Source organism: Corythoichthys intestinalis, chromosome 13 (assembly GCF_030265065.1).
Source record: "Corythoichthys intestinalis isolate RoL2023-P3 chromosome 13, ASM3026506v1, whole genome shotgun sequence".
Taxonomy (NCBI): domain Eukaryota; kingdom Metazoa; phylum Chordata; class Actinopteri; order Syngnathiformes; family Syngnathidae; genus Corythoichthys; species Corythoichthys intestinalis.
The window spans coordinates 53,811,733-53,831,923 of NC_080407.1; the positions used below are offsets into that span (position 1 = coordinate 53,811,733).

Genomic DNA, 20,191 nt, shown 5'->3' on the forward strand with positions numbered 1-20,191 from the left:
GAGCCTTTTCAGCGCCAACATGTCGGCTAGCGACTGCGTCCTACGCCGAACTATGAGTCGGGCAGCGAGTGTGCGGAACCAGGTGCCTGTTTCTTGTGTATATTAAATAAGAATATGGCATATTTAATAAGAAAATCCGCTTTAAATTGAGCCTTTATTCTCTTAATGTCACGTAAAGCGGCGACGGCTGTGAGAATATTTAAGCTAGCGGTGCCAATAATAACAGGTGGACAACCCTAATAATTTTATCTTTTCCTGACTTTTTTCACTCCTTTTGTGTTCTTTTGCAGATTTGAGGCTAAATAAATAAACTTGTCACTTTTTCAAATGAATTTGAGGCTCAAAGCACAATTTTCTGACGAACTCGTTTTCATTTGGCATAGTGAATATGATATTATCTACTTTATAACAAAATAATAATAATGGCTGGAACTGAAAGAATGAAATAAAGACCCAGAAAAAAATCTGACACTTAAAATTCTTCAAAATATTGTCTTTACGGATACATTTTTGGGTGGGTTTTCAAAGAAACGTTTAAAAATGTATTCTTCAATCAATAATGTTTGTGGCGGGATTTTGTGACGTTTAATGCTGCCATCTAGTGGAGCGATGTGTCATTACTTGGGAGGTCCTGTAACTCGAAAAACTTTTCAATTAAAAAAAAAAAAAAGAGTAAAATTATCTTTGAACTCTTTATCAACCATTGACGGCAAAAATATGAATAAAATATATTGTTTTTCTGATTACTACAAATAATATGTAATGACTAAAATACATATTGCGACTATGAAAATAAATTTGAAAATTTGCCAGGTGGTTTGCAGGGAGATGCTCCATGTTTTGGATGTGTACCGCTACACAAGGGACCCGAGCTACTTTGTATACTTCCACAACATCATCCTCATCGGTGAGTACGCCGCCCTTTTTCCATGACTCTACGTCAACTGATACGGTCGGCTCCCGCGTCCAGGAGCCGACTTTTACGACGTGGTCCTCTGCGACGGCGACTGCCGCATAAGCGTCGCTCTGGATCCCAGGCTCAACAGTTTGGTGGAGAAGAATGTCCTGCGGCGGGGGGTGGCCGTGCGGAACGCAGCCCTGCTCCCTCTTGATTTGCCAGTGACGGTTAAAAGGTAGGAAACCGACCAGTCAGCTTTTGGGCGTAGGGTAAAAAGGCAGCAACATCAGGGCTCCAGATTAAGATTTTTTACTGGGAGCACAGTGACACAAAATGGCATCTGTCATAAGCATTCATTAATGCTCGTGGCAATGTTATGTCATATTTATGATGGTCTTATGACAGTGTTATGGCACCACTGTCAAATGTGTTACCAAAATACCATAACTAGCAATTAATGAAACAACTGGAACAGTAACTGAAGAAACAGTTAGCACAGAACATGCATTTTGATTGTTATTTAGACCTGTAGCGCCGCAATGCATTCTAGGAGGCATTATATTTTAGATGTACATTGTTGAAACCAGCCAACAATTGCATCTCCGATGCGACTAAAAAAACGACAAACTCAGTGCATTCACTCAATAAACATAAGATCTGTTAAAAATGAGTCTCGCTCTCCTGGAAGTGGCCCGGAAGTCCTTTTCTTCTGTTGTATTTTCCCTCGGCTAATCAGCTAATCAGCTCGTTATATTACCGGAAAATAGTCGATTTAACCGTGAAGGAGTTTGTCAGCAAAAAAAACAAAACAAAGCAAAAAAAAACGCAATCTAATAGTCGCTACATAGCCCTTAAAAGGGACAATGACAGAAATAAAATAAATTTAAGCAATCTGGTAAACATTAGCATTATATAGCATTTGAGCTGGCAGACTTTTGCTATGGAACTAAGCAAGTTGTTGCATTGTTGCAGTTGGCTTAAATGCTATATAATGCTAATGTTATAGCATTAGCATTATATAGCATTGAAGCTAGCTTAAATGAGAGCTTAAATGTTATATAATAATAATAGTAAATGTTATACAATGCTATTGTTATATCATTAGCATTATATAGCATTTAAGCTAGCTTAAATGCCATCTAGCTTAAATGCCATATAATAATAATAATAATAATAAATGCTATATAATTCTAATGTTATTTCATTAGCATTATATAGCATTTAAGCTAGCTTAAATGAGAGCTAAAATGCTATATAAATAATAAATGCTATATAATGCTAATGTTGTATCATTAGCATTATATAGCATTTAAGATAGCAGACATTTGGTATGCAATTTAGCCAATTGTTGCATAGTTGCAATTGGCTTAAATGCTTTATAATGCTAATGTTATAGCATTAGCATTATGTAGCATTTAAGATAGCTTAAATGAGTAACTTAAATGAGAGCTTAAATGCTATGTAAATAATAAATGCCATATAACGCTAATGTTATATCATTACCATTATAGCATTTAAGCTAGCTTAAATGCTATATTAATAATAAATGTTATATAACGCTAATGTTATATCATTAGCATTATGCTATATAAATAATAAATGCTATATAACGCTAATGTTATATCATTAGCATTATATAGCATTTAAGCTAGCAGACTTTTGCTATGCAAGTTAGCCAATTGTTGGAATTGGCTAACTTGCATAGCAAAAGTCCGAGAGCTAAAATGCTATATAATGCTAATGTTTACCAATTGGCTAACTTGCGTAGCAAACGTCCGCTAGCTTTAATGCTATTTAATGCTTAGGTTTACAACAATTGGCTAACTTGCATAGTAAATGTCCGTTCGCTTAAATGCTATGTAATGCTAATGTTTGCCAGATAGTTTCTTGTGCGCACCAGATTGCTTACATTTATTTACGAGCGTTGGCTCTTATTGTAGTCGCAAAGTACCCCCATTTGGGGGCAGTCTAGAGCCCTGTAACATGATTAAAACTCTCCACTATTCAGCTTCATCCTGAACAGCGTGGAGGTGTGCGCGCCCGAAGGCGACCAGGGCGATTGCGACAATTTGCCCTGGATCACCCGCTCCAGCACGTCAGGTGAACCAACCGAGCCCCACACCTGTAAGCTTAAGTTAAACGTGCGTGTGCTTCAGGTCCTATATTAGCTAATCGGATGGTCTATCTCCCTCTGTGGAACAATGTGGACTTCTTGGGAAGCCCCTGGAGGAAGAAGCTACCTCCGCAGCTAGCGCTGGAGACAGGTAAGTGAAACGCGTACCGGACTCTTGATGCTCACTACATGCATGATCCCTCCTTCTTGCTAGACTTTCTTCTTGTTCTTGCCATTCTACCGTTTCTCCCTCCCTCGGTTAATTTCCCGCACTTACTGCTTTTGTCCCCACCCCTTCGCTCTTGGTTCGTCCACAGATCCGCTTCCCAGAGTGACTGTAGAAGCCCTCCGCCAGGGATTTTTGAGGCATCAAGAGTGGGTCGTTCATCCCATCTGTAATTTACAGATGATTGTGCGTATCACGCAGAAGTCGCACTTAATGTATTACGGGAAAGCAGAAAGGCGCAGCAGTTGCCCCTATCGGGTTGGTAAAGCTGACCCGCCGCGGAGGAACGGGTAGCGGCGTTGTCTCGCTCATGCTTGGTGTCTGCGCAGGCGGTGCTGCAGGTGTGCGACCACACGGGAGGCGTGGCTCTGGTGTTGTGGGAAAGCATGTGTGTGGATTGGTACTGCGTCCTTAATCCCGGCCACATCATCAGCCTGACCCTCTTCCAGGTCAAGCCGCTTTACCGGTCCGACAGCAGTGATATCGGTAAAAACACAAATGAAGAAAAGCCATTAGTCGTAAAATACGTATTTGAACAACAAGTGATTTTGCAAGTTCTCCCACTTGGAAATGATGGGCGGGTTTGAAAATTTCATGGTAGGTGCTTGTCCACTGTTAGAGACAATCTAAACAAAAGAAATCCAGATATCACAGTGTATGTTTTTTTTAAACAATTTATTTGTGTTATATTGCTCTAAATAAGCATTTGAACACCTGAGAAAATCAATGTCAATGTTTGGTACCGGAGCCTTTGTTTACATTTACAGAGGTCAAACAATTCCTGTAATTTTTCACCAGGTTTGTACACACTGCAGCAGGGATTTTGCACCACTGCTCCACACAGATCTTCTCTAAATCAATCTGATTTTTGAACTGTCACTGAGAAACACGGAGTTTGAGCTTCCGCCAAAGATTTTCTATTGGGTTTAAGTCTGGAGACTGGCTAAGCTCCTCCAGAACCTTGACATGCTTTTTATGAAGCCACTCCTTATTTGTTCTTGCTGTCTGCTTCAGGCCATCATCATGTTACAATACCCAGTCAAGACCCCATTTTCAATGTTCTAACTGAGGGAAGGAAGTTATTCCCCAAAATCTCACAATAAATTGTCCTGGTCATCCTCTCCTTAAAACAGTGCAGTCATCCAGTCCCGTGTGGGGATAAACACCCCCAAAGCATTATGCTACCACCCCTATGCTTCACAGTAGGGATGGTGTTCTTGGGATGGTACTCATCATTCTTCTTCCTCCAAACACTTTGAGTGGAATTAAGACCAAAAAGTTCCATTTTGATTCTCCAATGACCACATGACTTTCTCCCATGACTCCTCTGGAATATTCAAATGGTCATTAACAAACCTAAAACAGGCGTGCTCAAACAAAAACCTAACTTATGTTGGTCTTAACTGGGAGCAGCTGGATTCAGCCATGTGAGATGAGTTGTCATATTCACTGTTGCCGTTAGAGGGCAGTGCATCCACCCAAATCAATGAAATTTAGCATATCAAACGCACGTTTGATTGGCTGATGACTTCACCCCGCCCACCACACAGACGCACACACACACACACACCCATACTGCCCCACTGACAGCATGACAGGAACACAACATGCCGCTGCGTCTTCCGCCCCCTTCAAAGAGAAGAGATATTAGAAGTGTTTTTACAAGCAGTAGCAGCCACTGTAAGTCATGTAAAAAGACGTCAATGTTGTGGAGGTGGGGGAAACACCACTAATTGAACTCATTGATAGGCTAAAATTTAAATAATTTAAATTTAAATCTAAAAAATAATAATAATTTTTTTTAAAAATCAATAAAGAGACTTCAACTCTGAAGCCGCCCGTCCGCATGGCTGTCGTGTGTTTGGTGGGGCTTGCGCGCGGCTGGATGTGATTGGGTGCGCTCGGGTTGGGGCCCCTGGTGCCGGGATTGGCGACGGGGCGACGTGGGGTTGGTTGCCGACGGGCTTACACTCACAAGGGATTCACACGATTCTTGATTTCTAGATCACAGAGCTGATTTGTGTACACTCCACCCCTCCCAATCCCTTATCCTATAGACTCCCCCACCCCCTCCGCTTCTTTTCCCTGGTCAACAGGCCCCCCACATGGTGTCAAGGTCCTGGCGTGGCCTAGCCAGTCTCCAGATCTCAACCCCATAGAAAATCTGTGGAGGGAGTTGAAAGTCCGTGTTGCCTATCGACAGCCCCAAAACATCACTGCTCTAGAGGAGATTTGCATGGAGGAATGGGCCAAAATACCAGCAACAGTGTGTGAAAAGCTTGTGAAGAGTTACAGAAAACGTTTGGCCTCCGTTATTGCCAACAAAGGGTACATAACAAATTATTCAGATGAACTTTTGGTATTGACTTATTTTCCACCATGATTTGCAAATAAATTCTTTAAAAATCAAACAATGTGATTTTCTGTTTTTTTTCCCCCCACATTCTGTCTCATGGTTGAGGTTTACCCATGTTGACAATTATAGGCCTCTAATATTTTCAAGTTGGAAAACTTGCACAATTGGTGGTTGACTAAATACTTATTTGCCCCAATGTATTAGAAAAGAGAAATAAATTAAAGACAAGTGGTAGGTAGGGTGAGAAACGGGGGATAGGACTCAGTGGCTGTACTTCCCCCAGCATTATAGCTTTTAGTGCAGCTTAGACTGAACTGTGAGTCCAGTCTGTTTTCAAATAGCCTTACCATGAGCTTTGTCAAATAGTTTGTGAATTATTTGTAAATTGGAGAACTTGCAAAATCGCAGGGCATTCAAATACATATTTTTCTCACAATATATCAAGAAGTGCATTTGTTTATTTGCTGCCAGCCTTCCTGACCGGTTTGATATTGTCTATCCATAGAGATCAGTGTAAACAGCCAGCACCCCAGAACCCGCATCTCCGTGCTCCCCGATACACAGACGTGGTCTGACATGGTGCCGTCGCAAACATTCCTGGAGCGCTTCTGCGGCAGGTACGGTCATGTCTTTGATCGCAATTGATCCCGCTGTTGACCCCACCGTGGCTTTGCGCCATCACAGCGAGCAACTCCCGGACTGCCCTCACGACACCGTCTGCGACGTGGTCGGCTTGCTGGTTTTCATCGGACGCTCCGAGCGGATCAGAAAAGGTGGGGCACGCGGCGTCAGCGAGGCCCTCGCCTTTACTCAAATTGGACTTTTTGGGGAAAGTCAATTTATGACTTTTTTGTAAGGGTGGTGCTTAGGCGTTTTTTCAAAATTTCAAAAATGGTCAAAAAACACTTTTGGGCCAGCGAGCGCCGGGAAACATTCCAAAAACATGTCAGGACGCTCGGCACAGCCCAAATATGCCAAAAAAACGGACTTTTAAGGAAAGTCAATTTTTTACTTTTTTTGTAAGGGGGGTGCTTAGGCGTTTTTTTTTTCAAAATTTCAAAAACGGTCAAAAAACACTTTTGGGCCAGAGAGTGCCAGGAAACGTTCCAAAACCACGTCAGGACTCTCGGCACAGGCCAAATATGACAAAAAAGGGGTGCTTGTGCATTTTTTCAAAATTTCAAAAACGGTCAAAAAACACTTTTGGGCCGGCGAGCACCGGGAAACGTTCCAAAAACATGTCAGGACTCTCGGCACAGCCCGAATATGCCAAAAAAACTGACTATTGGGAAAAGCCCATTTTTGACTTTTTTTTTTTTTAAGGGGGGGTTGCTTAGGCGTTTTTTCAAAATTTCAAAAACGGTCAAAAAACACTTTTGGGCCAGAGAGTGCCGGGAAACGTTCCAAAAACACGTCAAGACTCTTGGCGCACCCCAAATATGCCCCCCCCCCCCCAAAAAAAAGTACGTTTTGGGGGAGTCAATTTTTGACTTTTTTGTAAGGGGGGGTGCTTACGCATTTTTTCAAAATTTCAAAAATGGTCAAAAACCACTTTTGGGCCAGCGATCGCCGGGAAATGTTCCAAAAACATGTCAGGACGCTCGGCACAGCCCAAATATGCAAACAAATTGTACTTTTCGGGGTAATCAATTTTTGACTTTTGTGTAAGGGGGGGTTGCGTAGGCATTTTTTCAAAATTTCAAAAACGGTCAAAAAACACTTTTGGGCCAGAGAGTGCCGGGAAACGTTCCAAAAACACGTCAGGACTCTTGGCACAGCCCAAATATGCCAAAAAATTACTTTTCGGGGGAGTCAATTTTTTACTTTTTTGTAAGGGGGGGTGCTTACGCATTTTTTCAAAATTTCAAAAATGGTCAAAAACCACTTTTGGGCCAGCGATCGCCGGGAAATGTTCCAAAAACATGTCAGGACGCTCGGCACAGCCCAAATATGCAAACAAATTGTACTTTTCGGGGGAATCAATTTTTGACTTTTGTGTAAGGGGAGGGGGTGCTTACGCGTTTTTTCAAAATTTCAAAAATGTTCAAAAAACACTTTTGGGCCAGAGAGCACAGGGAAACGTTCCAGAAACACATCAGGACTCTCGGCACCGCCCAAATATGCCAAAAAAACTGACTATTGGGAAAAGTCCATTTTCGACTTTTTTTGTAAGGGGGGGTGCTTAGGCGTTTTTTCAAAATTTCAAAAACGGTCAAAAAACACTTTTGGGCCAGAGAGCGCTGGGAAAGTTCCAAAAACACGTCAGGACTCTCGGCACAACCCAAATATGCCCCAAAAAAATAGTACTTTTTGGGGGAGTCAATTTGTGACTGTTTTGTAAGGGGGGGTGCTTACGCATTTTTTCAAAATTTCAAAAATGGCCAAAAAACACTGTTGGGCCAGGAACGCTGCTGCTGGAGTATCGCTGGCTGTTCATGGAGGACGGGCGCAGCTTTAAGCCAATCCGGATCCAGCTTTTCTCCACCTCCCAGCCGGACGTTCACCGCCAGCTCCACCCAAGTGAGATGAAGCACGGAAAGAAACGAGAGAACCGAAAGGCACGCTATTGAGTCTGGTATGTTTGCGCAGTGATGCCGGTGGTGTGTTGTGGTCTGAAAGTCATCCGGAGTGAAGAGGGACTGTGGTACTTGACCAACACGCCGAACACGTTGCTGTACTGCTCAGGTAGTGGCGCTTTCTGCGACAACGTCGCCGTCTTCCATGAAGCGGCGTCAAAAGCGGCTTTGATTGACAGGGGTCGGCAAAATGACACACGCGGCGGTCCAGCGGCTCCGAGACTGGGTTAGGCGGCAAGACCACGAACGCATTTGGCGCTCGGGTTTGATCGGCGGTTTTTTCACGTACCCGCCCACTCCCGCCTCCTTGGAAACGTACATGAGGGGCTGGCAAGGTCAGCCTACCGTTTTCACGTGTATATATAAACTCATTCACTCACAGCCATTTTCACCGGAGCAACCCCCTTCGCTCCCGGCCGTTTTACTGGATTTTGACTGATTTTGCAAGGCCCACAGAAAATTCTGTTCTATTGCTATATAAACATGGAACCCACCAAAAGAAAGATTAGACTCTCTTCTTTCAGCAGGAAAAAAAATTTAGTTCATATAAGGGCTGTCAAAATTATTGCGTTAACGGGCGGTAATTAAAAGAAAGCATGTTCACTTTTTTAGTGCCAATACAATGCCATTTTATAGTCAAAATGAATTGGATATCTAGTGCCGTCAACGGCTTTGTTCTTATAAACATGTTTCTGTCAAATTTTTAAAATGACCAGTAAGCCAATGAGTGACAATCTGTCACTGAGCCCATGAGATGACAGTTGACATCGCGGAGGAGGGGCGAAATAAGCCTGGCGCCCCGCCAGGCTTTACAAAAAAATGGTAAACTTGTATGTTGTTTTTCTCTGTTCATTTCTCCCTCACTTTGTCAGGGGCGCCCCCTATCGTCCAAGGGAGCGAGCTTCAGTGGGAGATGAAGAAACTTTGTTACAGGGAGCGTAAAACCTTCTGTATCCAGGCCACCGTCACCATGGTTACGCATTGTCGCCGGGGGGAGGTATCTATCGTTTCTGGCGACAAACACCATGATTTAACTTTCACGTGGGTTTGTGGGCTTAAAATTGGGTTCTTGTTTGACACCTCTCCTTTAGGAGGAGCTTTGCATCTTCTGGCGAGATGGCTTTTCATCCTCGCCCTCCTCCTCTTCTTGGCCGCAGTCAACACCTCAGCCGTCCCCCATCAGTGCCAGGTAAGAACGTTCCCAGCCTGGAAGTTCACATCTATTCTGGCAATACAGGAATGTTTTTTTTGTTTTGTTTTTTCTTCAGCAGCTTGTGTAAAAGGAAGCTCTTCATGGAATCGCCGCAAAAGGGGTGAGACTCATTGTCGGTGGAGCACCCATCCAGAGACTTAACATTGTCCCTTTATCTCCTTAGACGCCCTACTGCGACCGTTCAACCCCAAGCCAGGAGCAACACAGGTGCTTGAGAAACACAATTGCTTTAGCCCCGTGATGCTTACATTTACATTGATCAAATATGCATAAAACACTGGCGGAACACATACCGTATTTTTCGGACTATAAGTCGCACATGAGTATACAGTCGCACCAGCCAAAAAATGCGCAATAAAAAGGAAAAAACATATATACAGGCATGAAAATCTCTCACCTTTCGGCGAAATTCGCCGTTTTGAAGTCAAAAAGGGCGACCTACGTGAATTGCGTAGATCCGAGGAGAAATTCTTTTTGGGAGGAGGGGGGGGGGGGGGGTCGGGAGGTTTTATTTAATTATTATTATTATCATCATGTGATTAAAGTTACTGCCATTCGTTGCAGCTTAAGTTGAACACTGCCAGAGCTAGCCAAATCTCCCATGAAAAAAATAGCTCCCGTTAAATTGGCGTCAAGCTTGTGTATTTAGCGGTAATATAAACGAAGAAACACACTGTTGAGTCGAATTAAGCGGCATTCTCTCGGATGGAGGGGCCGCCTCACATCGCTCCCGTCGTCCGCCGGAGACGCGTTATTTTCGGCTTGGATTTGAGCTGACGGCCAGTGTCGGCACAACAGCGGCCCGACGAGTGGTGGGAATGAGTCCTGCTTCTTAAAGCTTTTCAGAAATACAGGGATCCCTTGTTTTTCGGGGTTAATGGGGACCAGAACCCGCCGCAGTAAGTGAAAACCGCGAAGTAGCGCCCCAACCCCCCACCCCCACCCCCCATTTTTTTGTGCGTGTTCAATACATTTATTCAGATTTTACAGTGGAAAAAAGATACATATATATATATGACGTTTTTTCACTTTTTTCACCAAAGTATCATTTATAAATGGTTTTCAAGCACTTCAAAATGTAAGAATTATGATAAGTTTTAAACATGTTACTGCCCCACCGAATTATTTTTAAACAAGAATAAAGTAGTTAGAAAATGCTTGGCTTTATTAAAAGCTTCATAGTGAGTCTACTCAAACCCTCTCAGGCTTTGGTAAACGGTGATTGGCACATGTGCAAAGTTTTTCTTTTTAGGGCCCGAGCACTAGGCGTGCGAAGGCCCTATTGTTTTGCAAAGGATTATTTTTTTTATTTTATTTTTTTTTTCAGGGCAAATGAAAACGGCCAATTTGGAGGCCTGAACATGCGCAAAAAGTCACCAAAATTTGCACATACGTGCGGAAAATTGTAAATTTCGATAATTTAACAACGTTGCAAAAAAATGTAACAAAATGGCTCAGTGGCGCCCCCTTGAAATTTTAAAATTGGCCTATAACATTAGGGTTTGTCAGCGTAGAGCAATGAAATTTGGGGAGTCTATACCTTGTCTAAAACCGCTTCAAAAAAGCATTGGCACCCATATTCCAAATCCAACAGGAAATCGGTTATTTTGGATCGAATATGAAATTTTTATCGATTTACAGGGTGCACATTTGAGACCTTTTCGCCGAGGGAGTTAGTTGGATCATCTTCACAATTGGTGAGACTGTTCAGGAGACATATGAGATCTTAAGTTTCTAAAATGGTGTGTTTTCATTCACGGGTCTGACCTGGGTGTGGTGCCAAAGTCGGCCATTTTTTCGGCAAAACACCGAATTCAGTAAATGACTAATAATTCCTTGACACAACTTTCAATCTTTTTCATATCTGCCATGTATATGCGGTATCCCAGCCTGAACACGACTGCATTGATATATTACCCATTAGGCCTAGCGCCCCCTAGTGAGAACAGGAAATGCCTTTTTTTACGAGACAGGTTCCTCCTCCAAGGGAAAAAAATCTGTTGACCTCAAACCTGCATCAGGGGAGCCTTAAGACCTGTGTTCAGGTGCCTGATGAAAAATATTGAGGTTTCGTTGAAGCGGAGGGGTCCAAACATGAAAGTGAAAATGATCGTCAACAATTTGTCTCGCAAAATACTTTGAACAGTCATAACTCAGCAGATATACAACATATCTGCGCCAAACTTCCCATGCTTGTTGAGAGTCATACCCTGAAGGGTCCTGTAGGGGTCATTTGCATCAACTCTACAGTGCCAACTAGTGGCGACAGAAAGGAGTTTTAAAAAAGGCCTTTCCTATTGGGTTTTTTCAACGTAGAGCAATGAAATTTGGGGAGTAGATACCTTATGCCTAACTGCTCAAAAAAGCCTCTTGCACCCATATTCCAAACCCAACAGAAAATCGGGTATTTTGGATCGAATGTGAAATTTCTGTCCATTTCTCGTCCAGTTTACATTTGGAGGCCTGGACATGCACGAAAACTCACCAAATTTTCCACATACATGCGGCTTTGTGTGGATTTCGATAATCTTGCAACGTTACAAAAACTGTAACAAAATGGCTCAGTGGCGCCCCCTTGAATTTTTCAAAAAGGCGTTTCCATTTAGGTTTTTTTAACGTAGAGCAATGAAATTTGGGGAGTCGATACCTTGTGCAAAACTGCTCCAAAAAGTCTCTTGCACCCATATTCCAAACCCAACAGGAAATCGGGTATTTTGGATCGAATGTGAAATTTTTATCAATTAACAGGGTGCACATTTGAGACCTTGTCACAGAGGGAATCAGTTGGATCATCTTCAAAATTGGTTAGACAATTCAGGAGACATATGAAATCTAAACTTTTCAAAATGGTGCGTTTTCATTCATGGGTCTGACCTGGGCGTGGTGCCAAAGTCGGCCATTTTTTCGGCAAAATGACAAATTCAGTAAAGGACTAATAGCTCCTTGAAACAACGTTCAATCTTTTTCATATCTGGCATGTATGTGCGGGATCCCACCCTTAACACGAGTGCATTGAAATATTACTCATTAGGCCTAGCGCCCCCTAGTGGGAACAGGAAATGCCTTTTTTACGAAACAGGCTCCTCCTCCAAGGAAAAAAAATCTATTCACCTCAAACCTGCATCAGGGAAGCCTTAAGACATGTGTTCAGGTGCCTGATGAAAAATACTGAGGTTTGGTTGAAGCAGAAGGGTCCAACAGGAGAAGTAAAAATGACTGAAGCCATTTCGTCTCACCACAATTTTGAACAGTCATAACTTCTACAACATATCTGCGCCAAACATATCGTGCTTGTTGAGTCATAGTCTGAAGGGTCCTGTAGGGGTCATTTGCATCAACCCTACAGCGCCAACTAGTAGCAATAGAAAGTCACTCATATTTTAAAATATATGTCCAGTTCTTTTCAGGTTGGTCATTGTAGTTTCAAGACCTTTTAAAATACTTATTTTACGGCTCATGTCCACATGTCTCTGTCTGTTGCTGTGATGACCCTTTATTCGCTCCTTTTTTGTAGTCCTCTGTCCAATAGGGGTTTTTATCTCTTAGGTGTGTGAATGTAAAGAGGCAACTTTCGCGCATGTTAGGCTCTAATGAGATGATTAGAGAGGACGATCTGCCACCACCCTGACCTGCACACTGTCCGAGTTGCATGACGTCCGAGTTGCGCTAGATTGCGAGGGCCCGTTCAGTCCTGCTTGCAGGCCTAGTTATATATATTTTTTTGTTTGAAGCAACTTATTTGATTGAATAATAAAGACACAAATGTCCTAGCCAAAATGTGGCCCAAACGCAAAACATTACTTAAATGGAAAAATTTGTTTCAATCAAGAAAAATAGTTTTCAAATGCTTTTTTTGTCTCAAATTTATTATTGCAATCAAAAACTTTTTTTTTTTTATTGAAGCTACTTTTTGGGATTAAAAGTATATACTGTATATTGATTGAAGCAACTTTGTTTTTGATAGAAGTAACTTTGTTTTTTGATTGAATAATAAAAACACAAATCTAACTCCATCGTTATTGAGTGAGAAAGAAATTAAGAAAGCTTTAAAACTAAAAGCCACCGGGGAGTCTGTTTGTTTTTTTAAATATTTATATTTCATTACCTAGACATGCGTCGTAGGGAAGGGAGATTGAGGGATAAAAAAGGAGTTATATGAGGCTGCTAAAGGCAGTGGATACCTCATCAGCTGGGTGAATAGCAGACCTGGTAAGAACAAGTTTGCAAGGACAGTCGGGTATTAAATCCAATTATAAACACAATTACAATGTTATTTTTCTATAAGATTTTTATGTCATTGCTTTATTAATCATTAGGTGCTAGAGTTGTTAAGTATGGATAATAATGAAATAATAGTTTTAAGAAAACTGTGCTGTTGGTGGCTCAGTGACCATCTGATGTGGTTTGTTCTCAGATGAACAAGTTGAGGAAGGAAGTTTTGATGCAGAGGTTGAAGGAAGAAAAGAGGCAGACTGACTGAGTCACAGCCAGAAAGTGTTGATGACAGTTTTGATTTCTATTCACTGTTGCCCCCTCCCAATTAAAGTATGTCACAGTCGCAGCCAATTATTATCTAAAGCTGGTTAAAATTTAAGTTATGTTGTTTTAAGGTGTATTAAATACTTGTTCATGTGCCCCTTTTGATCTACAAGCATCCGCCCCTCCACCGGTCTCTGCATGGCCCTGCTGAAACACAGTGTGGGTCGACAGAGCTCAGTATTTTGTTGGGGTGTACAATACAGTGTACTGGAACATATTTCCTCCACACCCTTCTCAGCTTTTTAACCCCTGACCCATTTTCATGCCTGTATATAAGTCACACTGGAATATACAGTGCCCTCCATAATTATTGGCAGCCCTGAAAAAGATGTGTTTTTTAGCTTCGAATTAGGGTTGTTCCGATCATGTTTTTTTGCTCCCGATCCGATCGTTTTAGTTTGAGTATCTGCCGATCCCGATATTTCCCGATCCGATTGCTTTTTTTCCCTCCCGATTCAATTCCAATCATTCCCGATAATTTTTCCCGATTATATACATTTTGGCAATGCATTAAGAAAAAAATGAATAAAACTCAGACAAATATATACATTCAACATACAGTACATCTGTATTTGTTTATTATGACAATAAATCCTCAAGATGGCATTTACATTGTTAACATTCATTCTGTGAGAGGAATCCACGGATAGAAAGACTTGTGACTTTGTATATTGTGACTAAATATTGCCATCTAGTGTATTTGTTGAGCTTTCAGTAAATGATACAGTAGCCATGCCCAAATGCATGATGGGAAGTAGAACCATGACTGTGCGTAGTGCTACCAATGGACATATCTTCTCTGCATTGGGAAATAACATAAGGTTTTAAGAAAAAAATCAATTGCTACCTTGCTTTCCCACATTGCTTCCCATGATATTTCTAATTGTAGGGAGAGGGATTGTAAGGCTCTAGCCAATTTAAAAAAGGCTCCAAAGGCTGCCAAAATTCATTCTACTAATTATACTTACTCATTATATTTATCTCTCTATTTAGGTAAAACGGCGCCATTACAAATGGAGCGCGTCAATGCGTGAGTGGGTCGTGCAGCGCATGCATTAATTGTGTTAAATTTATTAACGTGATACTTTTTTTTTTTTAATTAATTACAGTCGTTATCGGGATAAATTTGATAACCCTACCTTAAGACTAAACTAAATACTCTGGATGAGTGTAACATTATGTCTGTAACGTTAAATACAATTAGAAAACGATTTCATTAAAAAAAAAAAAAAAATTAAAAAAAGGCATGGCCGATATTTTTTTGCCGATTCCGATACTTTGAAAATGACGTGATCGGGACATCTCTACTTCTAATGTTTAAAGGGTGTTACCCAAGGATGCTTACTGTCAAATGATACCTACGAAAACGAAAGTGAAACTTAAATCTCAACTGGTGGTTTTCCACAGAAAAACATAATGAGTTATGACCTTGAGAACTTAGCCGTAGCTGGTACGAGAGGGAGTGAAATCAGATAAGGCAGTCGACAGAAACTCTTTGTATTATGTTCAAAGAAATACATGTGGATACAGCCTCACAAATTAATATGGTATCACAGCAGTTATGTGTTTTATAAGCATGAATATTCTTTCACAACGGTACATGAAAATATTATCAATAAAAAACAAAGTAGAAAATTTGATTAAGAAAAGAGCAATTATTTTTGGATGTGGCTAGCCCTCCCAGTAAAAATGGATTTGACGTGACAAAGTCTGAATTGGCTGTCTTCTGTATTCGCAGTACCATCGCCATATCTCACAGACATCGTGTTTGTCAGCCATTCTATTTGAAGCTAGCTTGGAGTTTCTCCAAAATACCGACTCGGACTCGGACGACACAGACGACCGGGATGACCAGTCTTCTGTCACCCGCCCCACCGTGCCCGATTTCCCGCCTGTAGCGGCGGAGACGCTGACCATGCGCTGCGACGGAAGCATCCAACAGGCGGCGACGGTGACCATGGGAGGAACCCTCCCCCGTGACGCCGTATTCTGCTGCGACGACTACTACACTCTCACGCTAAGAGGTAAAGAGAGCGTCATCGTTTTTCAATTATTAGCCAACAAAACACCATGCTAACACAGCCTGTTTAGTTCCTGGTCAGCGAAGATCCTAGGTTTGGTCTCAACATCGGTAGGGACGACATAACAGCATAACCTGCATGTACACAAATAAATCAACTTGAAAATTGACTGACACACACAGACTTGGGTCCTCTCTAAGCAGCTTTTTGCTCACGTTTTTTTGGTTCCATACTTTTTGCTAGGGTTTATACAGTATGTTATGTTCTCGGCTTTGACCTCGCCTCAGAGAAGAAGCTGATAGCTGCACTCTTATCTCATTCCAAATAAAGTCAGAAGACAAAACAATATGTGAAGGATTACAGTGGGGCAAATAAGTATTTAGTCAACCACTAATTGTGCAAGTTCTCCCACTTGAAAATATTAGACTGTAATTGTCAACATGGGTAAACCTCAACCATGAGAGACAGAATGTGGGGGAAAAAAAACAGAAAATCACATTTTTTGATTTTTAAAGAATTTATTTGCAAATCACGGTGGAAAATAAGTATTTGGTCAATACCAAAATTTCATCTCAATACTTTGTTATGTACCCTTTGTTGGCAGTAACGGAAGCCAAACGTTTTCTGTAACTCTTCACAAGCTTTTCACACACTGTTGCTGGTATTTTGGCCCATTCCTCCATGCAGATCTCGTCTAGAGCGGTGATGTTTTGGGGCTGTCATTGGGCAACACGGACTTCCAACTCCCTCCACAGATTTTCTATGGGGTTGAGATCTGGAGACTGGCTAGGTCACTCCAGGACCTTGGAATGCTTCTTACGAAGACACTCCTTTGTTGCCCTAGCTGGATGTTTGGGATCATTGTCATGCTGAAAGACTCAGCCACGTCTCATCTTCAAAGCCCTTGCTGATGGAAGGAAATTTTCACTCAAAATCTCTCGATATATAGCCCCATTCATTCTTTACTTTACACAGATCAGTCGTCCTGGTCCCTTTGTAGAAAATCAGCCCCAAAGCATGATGTTTCCACCCCCATGCTTCACAGTGGGTATGGTGTTCTTCGGATGCAATTCAGTATTCTTTCTCCTCCAAACACGAGAACCTGTGTTTCTTCCAAAAAGTTCTATTTTGGTTTCATCTGGCCATAACACATTCTCCCAGTCCTCTTCTGGATCATCCAAATGCTCTCTAGCGAACCGCAGACTGGCCTGGACGTGTACTTTCTTCAGCAGGGGGACAGGTCTGGCAGTGCAGGATTTGAGTCCCTGGTGGCGCATTGTGTTACTGATAGTAGCCTTTGTTACTGTGGTCCCAGCTCTCTGTTGGTCATTCACTTGGTCCCCCCGTGTGGTTCTGGGATTTTTTGCTCACCGTTCTTGTTATCATTCTGACGCCACGGGGTGATGGAGCCCCAGATCGAGGGAGATTATCAGTGGTGTCTTCCATTTTCTAATAATTCCTCCCACGGTTGATTTCTTTACACCAAGCGTTTTTACCGATTGCAGATTCAGTCTTCCCAGCCTGGTGCAGGTCTACAATTTTGTCTCTGGTGTCCTTCGACAGCTCTTTGGTCTTGGCCATAGTGGAGTTTGGAGTGTGACTGACTGAAGTTGTGGACAGGTGTCTTTTATACCGATAATGAGTTAAAACAGGTGACGAGTGGAGCCTCGTTAGACCTCGTTAGAAGAAGTTAGACCTCTTTGACAGCCAGAAATCTTGCTTGTTTGTAGGTGACCAAATACTTATTTCCCATTCTAATTTGGAAATAAATTCTTTAAAAGTCAAACAATGTGATTTTCTGGTTTTTTTTTTTTCACATTCTATCCCTCATGGTTGAGGTTTTCCCATGTTGACAATTACAGGCCTCTAAGCTTTTCAAATAGGAGAACTTGCACAATTGGTGGTTGACTAAATACTGATTTGCCCCACTGTATATCAAGTAAAATGAACAAATATGTGGGAACAAATATCTCTACAAGATCCACAGGCACGTTTCTTTTCGACTAATCTTCCACCAGTTCTGCCAGAACATCTGTGTGTATCAGCAGTCTTCCTGCCGCAGCGTACCCCACTCTCTCCACGCGGCTGTGCCCATGAGAACACTTGGGCCTCCATTTTGGCTAATGGGGCATTCTCCACACACACGCTTCCACCAACTCCAGGTGCGTACCGTCGACTGTACGACACGATCTGAAACGCGACCGTAATTGTCGTCTCTCTCCACTAGATGACCTTATAAGGATGGGCCAACAGCTAGCTAACAAAAAAATGCTTTGTGTACTGGAGATGTGTCACTTGGGTGGCGACACGACCGAGGTGGTCCTCAGCCGAGGTTTCATTATTTGAGTAAGTTCTAGCTAGGTTTTGGAGAGCGTTTTTTTTGCACTTTGTTCATATATTTGTTCTTCTCTCTTTTGTATGAGCGCGTTTACACTTTGTTCATATACTGTATTTGTTAGGTTATGTTTTGTATTAGCACATTTGCACTTTGTCCTTTGTGAAAATTTGTTGCGCCCTTTGATACGTTCATGTTTTCTACATTTTGTGCAGTAAAAATAAAACACAGCTGTTTATTGATGTGCCTGAACTAAACATGCACCTACCTGAGTTTTCTAGAATTTATTTTGTATTTAGCATTTTTGTAATGTACAAATCTCTCCAGAACGTTACAATTAGACAACTGCTGATTACCGGTTTCAAGGTGTATCGTGCATGGTATGAAAACGTTATGGTTTCAAACCTGCAAAAATTCTCCGTCATACCGTCGCTACGGCATTAGCTATTTTTTTATGTCCCAAAAATGCAGCTGCAAGGTTCAACCCTTCCCCACTGGTTGTTGCTCAGTGTCAGTGAGACAGCTGTGCTACAAGATGCCTGGAGGAGGTGAAACTCTTTCCCCGATCAAAGAAAACGAAATCGCTGGTTTGGGAATACTTCGGCTACGGAAAAGTTACAGATGGCCACGGCTGAGAGGAGGAGGCCTAACTGATATGTAAAACATGTTTGCAGAGGGTGGCTGCCGAAGAGGCAATACCTCCAATATGATTTCGCATTTATACAAACTTAAAGGTGAGGAAACACTGACATGAACATTTCCTGCTAGCTACGAGAGTCAACTCCAGCGTGTTTAGTGTGTCTAGCGGTGGTAAAACGTGGTGTTTTTTTTTCCTCTCTGGCAACTGTCTGTGTTGAGAAAGAGTGTACGTGTAATGTAAACATGGTACGAGTCATACACGTGTCCTTTTTATGGAAAATAATTCAATTATCTTGTTCTGATGGTAATAATGTTGAGCTGTGGCTGTGGATTTAGGCTTACCAAAAGGACCACATTTATTACCCCCCCACACACACACACACATACACATTAGATATTAGAGATATTAGGTATAAGGTTTTTTTTTCAGCCAGCAGCAGCCACTGTAAGAACTGTTAAAAGATTCCAATGTTGTGGAATTGGGGAACACACCACTAATTTTGCTAGTGAAAGTCCGACTCACATCAGAGTTAGCATAACAATTAAACTGTGTGAACTTCCTAACCGCAAAACTCGAGTAGGAAGCTGCTTGGAAGTGTCCAATTGTTCCCCAATTGTACTTTTTATTTTATTCATGTGGTCTTAAAGCAGCCCACCGGAGCTTTCAATTTTTTGTTGAGTTTGGCTGTGCTTTACCTGAAGGACGGTTCCATTTTTATTTATTTTTGTGATTCCCTGATAATATTTTCAGTTATATTTAATTTCTTTATTCAGACAAGGTTGAGTGATCTTAAGACAAATGTTTTTTTGTTTTAATTCCTGGATAGTTAAGAGATGATTATCAAGCTTATGTTTATTGTACATGTTGATATAATTTATGTTCAAATAATGCAATTTAAATTTGCTCATGAAATCTGGATATTTTTTCTGGAAGTTTTCATAATGTTTCTGTAGTAATTTTTTAAAAACAAAAGTTTGAATTGAACAGTGTTGGCTGAACCAATACACTTAAAGTCAGTATAAGTCAATACTTATCTTCATACCGACCGTGATATTTTGGCTTAAGGTTAAAGGCAAACTTTGTTCACATACTGTATTTGTTAGTTTATGTTTTGTGTTAGCACGTTTGCACTTGGTCCTTTGGGGAAATGTGTAGCACTCAAGTTTTTTACATTTTGTTCAATAAAAATAAAACAGCTGTTTATTAATGTGCCTGAACCAATTACGCACCTACCTCATCGGGTTTTCTAGAATTTGGATTGGATTTAGCATTTC

At 41.6% G+C, this 20,191-nt stretch overlaps 1 protein-coding gene across 4 annotated transcripts; it reads left to right on the forward strand.

Annotated features, from left to right (window-relative positions):
• Positions 1 to 8: 8 nt before the first annotated feature.
• si:ch73-71d17.2 (RPA-related protein RADX) lies at positions 9 to 20,168 on the forward strand. Of its 4 annotated transcripts, XM_057856302.1 has the most exons (20): positions 9 to 82; positions 814 to 907; positions 971 to 1,133; positions 2,907 to 2,998; positions 3,055 to 3,162; positions 3,329 to 3,495; positions 3,567 to 3,723; positions 6,099 to 6,210; positions 6,278 to 6,366; positions 7,997 to 8,113; positions 8,183 to 8,278; positions 8,349 to 8,504; positions 9,042 to 9,166; positions 9,261 to 9,358; positions 9,438 to 9,482; positions 9,546 to 9,589; positions 15,697 to 15,945; positions 17,961 to 18,104; positions 18,170 to 18,288; positions 18,749 to 20,168. In XM_057856302.1, the coding sequence occupies exons 1-19, from the start codon at positions 20 to 22 to the stop codon at positions 18,286 to 18,288; spliced, it is 2,238 nt and encodes a 745-aa protein (XP_057712285.1). In that variant the 5' UTR covers positions 9 to 19; the 3' UTR covers positions 18,749 to 20,168. The 4 variants fall into 4 exon arrangements, with proteins under 4 accessions (XP_057712285.1, XP_057712286.1, XP_057712287.1 ...); XM_057856303.1 differs by lacking the exon at positions 18,749 to 20,168 and having other exon boundaries at positions 9,441 to 9,482; positions 18,170 to 18,732; XM_057856304.1 differs by lacking the exons at positions 8,349 to 8,504; positions 18,749 to 20,168 and having other exon boundaries at positions 18,170 to 18,732.
• Positions 20,169 to 20,191: the final 23 nt, after the last annotated feature.